Raw genomic sequence first — 9,251 nt, forward strand, 5'->3', positions numbered from 1 at the left:
GACCCTTGTGAGGATGAATGAATGAATTTACAATTTTGAAAAAGTCAACCCCCCCCTATTTTGCCCATTTTGTCCCTTCCATCCTCCATTTTCTAATCAGAATCTAATTGGAAAAAAATCATAAAGTAGAGAATAAAGACATACATTTATGAAAGAAAAAAAGTGGGCAAAGTGAACGACTTATTTTCTCCTAAATTTCTCCATCCTTCCTCCTCGTCCTCTTATCTCCTCCCCTCTTTCTCGCCAGCAAGCCTGGGCTTGCAAGGAAGAGAGAGAGAGAGAGAGAGAGAGAGAGAGAGAGAAAGAAAAAGATAAAGAGACGCTTTGAAGAACCGCTACAGTCTCCAGGAGTTGAGAGTCAGCAGGACAACACTCGTCCTGCTGTTGGATGATCTTCTCCGTGGAATATTTCTCCAGCAGGTACATAACCAGAGGAGGACGTTTAGGAATTCCAGCCCGGCTGGGAGGACTATGGAGGAGCATTTTGTCCTCAGCATCCAGAGGAAAGGAGGAATAAAGACAAAAAGGTGCCGGCTAACTCTTTAGAAACTTTCCAAATATCCGACAGAGGACCACAGAAGAAAAAAGACGGACATTTCAGGAGTGAAAAGGACGGAGGAACGCCACTCTGGGAAAGGACAAAGTTTGAATGAAAGCCGGAAAAGCTCACATGTGACCGTAGAAGAAGAAAATCAACAAGCTCAACGTCAAAAATCAACCTGACCCTCCAACATGGAGCATCCCCTGGCCATCCTCCTCCTCCTCTTCCTCCTCCACTTGGCGGCGGCGCCGGCGGGCGGCGTGACCCGGGTCCAGCTGGAGCGCTGGGTCCGCTCGGGCCTCCAGTCCCTGCAGTGGGACCAGATGGACCACTGCCTGCGTGCGTCCCTACGCTCCGAGGCCGAGTGCAGGCGCCTCGCCAACCTGCCGCCCTCGGCCGTGGCCGTGTACGCCTCGGAGCCACGCCGCGCTGCAGGTGAGAGGTCGTGAGAGGTCAAAGGTTGGAGGTTGGAGGGGTCAGCTTCTCATATTTATCATGCAGGCACAAAAGGACTGGATTTGTTGTTGTTTACAATAAAAACATGACATCTTTTTAGTTATACTTTTCATATTTCAATATTTGAAAAATATACTTCTCTATCTAGATAGGTCTAGGATTAGGGTAGACTAGGGCTGACTAAGTAGGCATACACTAGACTAGAGCTGTCCTATCTAGTCTGACTAGGTAGGCATAGAACTAAAGCTGTCCTATCTAGTCTGACAGGGTAGGCATAGAACTAGACTAGAGCTGTCCTATCTAGTCTGACTAGGTAGTCATAGACCCAAAACTAGAGCTGTCCTATCTAGTCTCACGAGGTAGGCATAGACTAGAGCTGTCCTATCTAGTCTGACTAGGTAGGCATAGACTAGAGCTGTCCTATCTAGTCTGACTAGGTAGGCATAGACTAGACTAGAGCTGTCCTATCTAGTCTGACTAGGTAGGCATAGACTAGAGCTGTCCTATCTAGTCTGACTAGGTAGGCATAGTTCTAGACTAGAGCTGTCCTATCTAGTCTGACTAGGTAGGCATAGACCTAGTCTAGAGCTGTCCTATCTAGTCTGACAAGGTAGGCATAGACCTAGACTAGAGCTGTCCTATCTAGTCTGACTAGGTAGACATAGACCTAGTCTAGAGCTGTCCTATCTAGTCTAACTAGGTAGACATAGACCTAGACTAAAGATGTCCTATCTAGTCTGACTAGGTAGGCATAGAACTAGACTACAGCTGTCCTATCTAGTCTGACTAGGTAGGCATAGTTCTAGACTAGAGCTGTCCTATCTAGTCTGACTAGGTAGGCATAGACCTAGTCTAGAGCTATCCTATCTAGTCTGACAAGGTAGGCATAGACCTAGACTAGAGCTGTCCTATCTAGTCTGACTAGGTAGACATAGACCTAGTCTAGAGCTGTCCTATCTAGTCTAACTAGGTAGACATAGACCTAGACTAGGGCTGTCCGATTCAACTAGGTAGAACAGCTGTCCTAGTTCAGCCAAACCAAATATAACAGCTCTAATCTCACTAGCTAGGCCTGGAGCTGCCTAGTCCTACATAGGCAGACTAGCTGCCCTACCTAGTCAAATCCTGCTCGAGTTGGATGGTCTAGTGTGACGAGATAGGCTTAGTACTAGACTAGAGCAATCTACCTTGTGACAGCTCGAGTCTGACTAGACCGTATAGGACGAGAACTAGACTAGACTACGGCTGTCCTACCTGTCCGGGGTAAAAGGGAGGGTGGACAAGTGTGACCGATTGGCACCTTGGAACTCCAACTGAGCAGACGTGTTCTTGTCCTTGACATCATCTCCCAGGCGCCTCGGACAAAGTCCTGGCCATCCTACCGGACTCCACCTCTTCCAGCGTCCTGACAGGCTCCAAATTCCGGGCTGCCTTCAGCGTGGGTCCAGTGGTACAAGGCAGGGAGAGCCGCCACAGGTACCCCCCGCCTTACCCGGCCTCCGTGGCCCACGATGCGGTGCTGGTGCTGGACCCCAGCCCCGGGGAGAACTTTGGACACCCGGTGGTCCTCTTCTATGTGGACCTGAACGTGACGAAGAGGAGATGCTCCCATCTGGATGGGATCTATTTGGGTGAGTCCATCTACAGAAGTCCGCTACAGATACTGTTACTGATAACAAAAGTCAAAGTAGACCACAAGAAAACCACAAAGGGGCTTCAGGGCTTCAGGATGGAACGTTTGGAACGTTTGGACATCTCCTCTTTGAAGGATTAGTTCAATTCCTAAACACATAGAACAGTATGACGTCATAATACAGACCCCGACGTTTAAATGGGGGGGGGGCATATACTGTACCATATACTCTACCATATACTCTACCATATAATGTAACATACCATATACTGTACTATATACTCTACCATATACTCTACCATATACTCTACCATATAATGTAACATACCATATACTGTACCATATACTCTACCATATACTCTACCATATATTCTACCATATACTCTACCATATACTCTACCATATAATGTAACATACCATATACTGTACTATATACTCTACCATATACTCTACCATATATTCTACCATATACTCTACCATATACTCTACCATATAATGTAACATACCATATACTGTACTATATACTCTACCATATACTGTACCATATACTCTACCATATACTGTACTATATACTCTACCATATACTCTACCATATAATGTAACATACCATATACTGTACTATATACTCTACCATATACTGTACCATATACTCTACCATATACTGTACTATATACTCTACCATATACTCTACCATATAATGTAACATACCATATACTGTACTATATACTCTACCATATACTGTACCATATACTCTACCATATACTGTACTATATACTCTACCATATACTCTACCATATATTCTACCATATACTCTACCATATACTCTACCATATACTCTACCATATAATGTACCATACACTCGACCATATACTGTACTATATACTCTATGATATACTCAACCATATACTCTACCATATACTTTACCATATACTCTACCATATAATGTAACATACCATATACTGTACTATATACTCTACCATATAATGTAACATACCATATACTGTACTATATACTCTACCATATACTCTACCATACGTATATTGTACCATATACTATACCATATACTGTACCATATACTATACCATATACTGTACTATCTACTCTACCATATATTGTACCATATACTCGACCATATACGCTACCATATAATGTACCATATAATGTACCATATAATGTACCTTATACTCTACCATATACTCTAGCATATACTCTAGCATATATTGTACTATATACTGTACCATATGGTTAGAGAAACCCAGAGAAAAGGGAAAGACGTGTGTGTTAGTTTATCACATAAAGATGGAGGATGATGGCCAGAATCCCCCAAAAGTGTACTTTTCCTTGAAGTCATAGCATGACTAAATATGAACGTGGCCCTTTCATCCTTCCATCTTTCAGTATGTGGTCCTGGCTGGAAAAGGTTTGGTCACCTCGGCTTTAAGTGGAGCAACATGAAGAAGTACTTCATGAGTATCCGGTCCTGGCATGCCAACATTTCAATACTTCAGATAGTAGTGCTGGTTTCTCCCGAAAGGTCGGCGAGCCTGCGAGTGTGTTTTATTTAGTGTGTGCGAGTAAAAAGTTGTGTCCTTAACTGAAGCAGAAGAGACAGTGGAGGTTGGCTGGTTTTGAAAGCCCCCCCCCCCCCCCCCCCCACACACACACACACCCCCCATCCCTTTTTTATAGCTCATTGCTTCATGCAAGACAGAGTCCTCGCCGGGTAGGAAGTGCTACTACCTTAGGTACACCCGCCTCCGATGACATCCGATACAAGAGTTGTCTTTGTAAAAAAAGGAACAATGACTTTTCCAAGAGAAATTCACAGAGTTTTCCACAGTTCTGCATTATTCCCATTGAAAATGACTGTGGAATTTTTCAAAATTCCAAATTTCTCACATTTCATGAAACCCATTTGGACTATTTTGCTTTGTAAACAGTTTTGGTCTACGGCAAAACCTTTCTTAGAACCACCCCTCAGGCAAGACTCGGCATAGTGGATGGATGGATGGAAGGAAGGAAGGAAGGAAGGGAGGAGGGAGGGAGGGAGGAAGGAAAATACCCCAGTGAGGATAAGCGGCATAGTGGATGGATGGATGGATGGATGATGGATGGACTACAACTGTCCATGGACTAAGTCAGAATGGTGTTTCCCAGTCCGTACAGATTCCCATCAGCATCCCTTCACATCGTTTTGTTTGGAGTGGCCCCGTTACCTTCGCTGTGTCACTACGCCAGAAAAGTAGTTCTTCGTTGTTAGCCCCTACTAACTGTAGTTGGGAGTTTTTGGGAGAGAGGGACATGTGTGTGCATGTTTCACACAAGGATTGAGGATGACGGACAAAATTCCAAGCCGGAAAAGGCCCCCAGGCTGCACTTTGGACACCAACCTGGGTTAAAACATCGGGTATGACCTTGACCAGAGACACAACAGATACATGGGATGGATGGATCCATATCTGACCCAAGTTAGAGGGATCCCCAAAGGTTTTTTCCAGTTTCAGTTGTGTGTTGAGTCCTGACTCCCCAAATTAGTCCTCGTCAGTAGGCAGGTTTGTTGGGTATAATGGTCCTAGTCCTCAGACACTTAACAGTTCCAGTTGCTTCCAAGGGAATGTTGAGTGACATGTTCATGAAACGTGTCACAACCATTCTCCGACGACTCAGATCACATCCTTCCAGGGTGGAGATGGATCCATGTAGGATAACTGATAACCACAGGACCGATCCCACATGATCCTGACTGGCCAAAAACTCTTTCTTCGTCTTCAGGAGAGGAGTGCTTGACGCACGCCTTAAAAGGTCGCTGCCAGAACCAGCTGAAGCGCAGACAAACCGGACCCGAGAGGCTCATCGGCCACCACGGGAACGCTTGGAGATTGGGCGGAAATCCACGCGGCGGTATCTTTAGCAGCTCAGTCAGCGGAAGGCTCTGTGAGGTCCACTTCCTCCCGCTGGTGGTCGCAGTTGGAGACAGCAACCAGACCCAGAGACTCCGATGTATCGGTACGTTTTACACGGCTGGACGTGACGTCGTGTGGCTTGTAGTAAACAAAAGGTGTTTTGTACCGTTTTTTCCAATAGATCACGCAGAATTTGCGAGGTGCCCTCAGCCGGCGCCCATGGGTTCCCCAAGTCTTCCCATCTCCAGCTGTGAGTTGAACAAAAACACCAGACGTTGTCACCAGCAGCCGCTCGCCACTCACCTCTCCTGCCGCCTGTACCAGACCTGCGACCATGCTGTGCTCATCTCAGGTAAGACGGTTCTCGCTGACGATGGAAGTTGGAAGCACAGTACTTGTTGACGTTTTGTTGGTATGCTTCAGGCGGGTGGCGGCAACACATGACATTCCAGCGTCATGTCCAGAATCTTCTACGGTTCTACAGAATGCTCCGAATCAATGGTTTCCACAAAGACCACATCAAGACCTTCTTTGCCAGTAGTGGACACATTCCAGGTGAGACTCCCATTCAGGGCTTCCATTTGCGATCACGTAAGTAACTTCATCCACGTTCTGCCACTGCAGATGAGCTGGAGGGCGCCTACTCGGCCACGGAGAAAGCAGTGATCCGTAACCACGTGTCGTACGTCTGCAGGAAACAACACTGTGCCGACTCCTTGGTGCTCTACCTGAACTCGCCCACGCGTAGTGATGGCACCATGCTGCTGTGGGACAGCAACCTCAACGGCATTGTAAGAGCGTCACGGTCCATGATCAGGTTGAGGTCGAGCGCTGGACGTTTGATGGCTTTGTCCTTCCAGGCTGATTTAAAGGAACGCTACTCGGTCAACGAGCTGTTGAGCGATCTGGCCGGCTGCCGGGCGGCCCGTGTTTTGATGTTTGTGGATCAGAGCAACAGCGCCGTTCTTTTCAAAAGGCTGCGAGGATCTCAGAAACATCTCAACGTAGTTGTGATCCAGAGCCAGAAACGGCCGAATCGGAGCCCAGGCTGGGAGGACAGCAGCTGGGCTCATATCGGTCCAGGAACCTGCCTGCTCGACCACCTGGAGAAGGTATTTTATTGTCGAGTGTTGATGGCTCCTATCGAGTTCAAGGAATAAACGGTTTGAAGACCACATCTCCATTTGCAGAGCGCTGGTGCATCCCAAGCGTTAGACAAGTGGGCCGGCCTTCTCAACATCACCCTGGCTGGAGCCCCCTGCAACGCCACGCCACCGCTAACGGACAGCGAGATGCGGCGGGAGTACATGGGATGCCAGAACCTGCCGACTGCACTGTGGCACAGGAAGTACCGGAGGATCAACTAAAAAAAAAAAACTACACAACCCCCCCCCCCCCCCCCCCCCAGAAACCCTCAAAGACGGACCAGAGAGCTAAAATACATGAAATACATGTTAGTGCGGTACAGGGGTGTCCAAAGCCTGGTACAGTTGAAGAAGAAAACGCAACAAAACTATAAAAAATTCAGTCATTTCATGAGAATAAAGTCAAAATATCAGGAGATTAACGCAATAATATGAGGAAAATATTGTCACTTTACCAGAATAAAAATCACAATATTATTAGGAAAAATATGTTTTTTAGAGGCGTAATGTTGAAATATTTTTTTTTGTAATATTGAGAAAAAGAAAAATAGTTGAAAATTCTGGAAAATTTGGCTGCAGAAAAGTTCTGATAATACTACAATAAAGTCAGAAAATTATTTAAAGACGTTGTCATTTTACATGAAAAAAAACTTTTTTTAGGATAATAAAGTCATAATATTTTAAGGAAAAAAATGACATTCTTAGAAGTATAAAGACCAATGTTAAAGATAAAACGGGCCATTTTTTTAAAGTTGTAATGTTTTGGGCAACACAGCAAAACAAGTTGCACATGCTAACATTAGCATGCTAACACCAAGCATGATAGTGTTCAGTGTTATATATGTTTCTATATATATATATACATAAACAGCTAGAAATGCTGCTATGCTGATGTTAGCATGCTGGCAATAAAAACATGCTAACACTTAGCATAATAGTGGTAAGTGTTCATACAAATGTCTAGCTATGAAAATGTCTAAAAATGCTATTATTCTAATATTAGCATGCTAACATGCTACTGTTAGCATGGTAACACATACGTAGCATAACAGTGGTAAGTGTTTAGACAGTATATGTGCCTACCTATGAAAACAGTATGCATAAACACTAACGTCTTAGCATGCTAACGTTAGCCAATTGATACCATTTTTAGTAGCATTTGTAGCCATTTCATAGGTCGATACTTAGTATATAAAGACTTAGGACTATTATGCTAGGTGTTAGCATGCTAACATTAGCAGCGTATCTACAGCACACAGGTTGCTTTGCCAAATGTGAAATATCAAAGTCTCCATCAAGTCCATCCTCTGGTTTTTCAGGATGCAGCCCTCGCTGGAAAAAGTTTGGACACCCCTGTGTTGGCGTTTGTCACATGCACGTGTAGACGGACAGTAGATGCCACGTGTGTGTGTGTGTGTGTGTGTGTGTGTGTGTGTACATGTGCGCTTTCTGCCCCAATGCTGAACTTGGACTGTAAGCATGGTGATGACAGCTCATCCCAAGGGGGGGGGGGGTGTCCTGAGCCTGAACACCATTTGTGTAGACATGTGTGTGTGGAGGTTCAGCAAGAGGACAGCCACCGTGGTAAGTCTTCAGCATTTCCACAACCCATCCTGTATTTGTCCATAGGCTCATTCTCTTGGTCGTACGTCGGTTCTGTTCTTGACTTGTGCAAAGTGGACGACCGGGATGTTTGAACACTGAAACCTACAACAATCCACTATTAAATGTATCCTAAATGTCCACCGCTGGGCTTGGTTCTATCTATCCTATCTCAAAGAATCACAGAACCAAAGCACTGAGGTGTATGGAAGTGGCTGGACTGCAGGAAGCAAGGCACGCCAAGGACACGCAAGAGGAAGAAGCAGATTGGTGTGCCATGATCATGATTAAGATATGAAGCACTGAGACTGCCCTCACCGCTACACCGGCTGGCCATGGCTTTTTAATAACTTCCACTTCTCCCGAGTGAGTGAGAGTGTGCTGAATCACTTGAAACATCCTCACGTACACACTTGCAGTCTTTGCTTTCGTTGCCGTGGACTCGTACCCGCGCTACGGTACAGAAACACTAACCCAGCACCTCTTCTGGGAAGACCTCCGAGTACATGAGACTGGAGTCTAAGGGAAAACCCAACTGTTCAGATTGTTCAGACTTGGTAGGACAGCCATAGCGACTAGGTAGGACAGCTAGTAGGTGTCTCAACATGCCTGCGCTTTTAAACTATTTCATTATATTTCCCAAATATTTCAAGTTTCTTCTTTAGTAGTCTTTTTCAATCAATTTTCTGCCGTTTGTACGCACAAACGATAGTCAGGACCCGGTCCCCAACCCGAAAGTGGAGGGGAAGTGACCCTCCCGTTCACCGTGGATGGGTCCCAACAAAAAGGTACCAAGCCGGGGGGACATTAATAAGCCCCCACCTGTAGCAACTCCAGAGTGGAACAAGGTCCAGCCCCTCTCAAGGGGTTTGGCCCCAGAACCCAAACTGTGGATCAACTGTGAGTCTGACTATATCTATTGGGAATGTCTCAACCTCTGTCCCAAGAACCAGATTTGGGCGCCCAAGACC

The 9,251-nt window shown here is 45.6% G+C and overlaps 1 protein-coding gene across 1 annotated transcript; it reads left to right on the forward strand.

Moving 5' to 3' along the window:
* Window positions 1–348: 348 nt before the first annotated feature.
* Window positions 349–6,918, forward strand: LOC131136033 (uncharacterized). The gene is made up of 8 exons (XM_058082495.2): window positions 349–976; window positions 2,350–2,628; window positions 5,403–5,636; window positions 5,715–5,885; window positions 5,957–6,088; window positions 6,158–6,324; window positions 6,394–6,645; window positions 6,724–6,918. The coding sequence occupies exons 1-8, from the start codon at window positions 733–735 to the stop codon at window positions 6,898–6,900; spliced, it is 1,656 nt and encodes a 551-aa protein (XP_057938478.2). The 5' UTR covers window positions 349–732; the 3' UTR covers window positions 6,901–6,918.
* The last annotated feature ends 2,333 nt before the right edge of the window (window positions 6,919–9,251 follow it).

This window comes from Doryrhamphus excisus, linkage group LG12, assembly GCF_037039965.1.
Source record: "Doryrhamphus excisus strain RoL-2023G ecotype Guam linkage group LG12, RoL_Dexc_Guam_v1.1, whole genome shotgun sequence".
Taxonomy (NCBI): Eukaryota; Metazoa; Chordata; class Actinopteri; order Syngnathiformes; family Syngnathidae; genus Doryrhamphus; species Doryrhamphus excisus.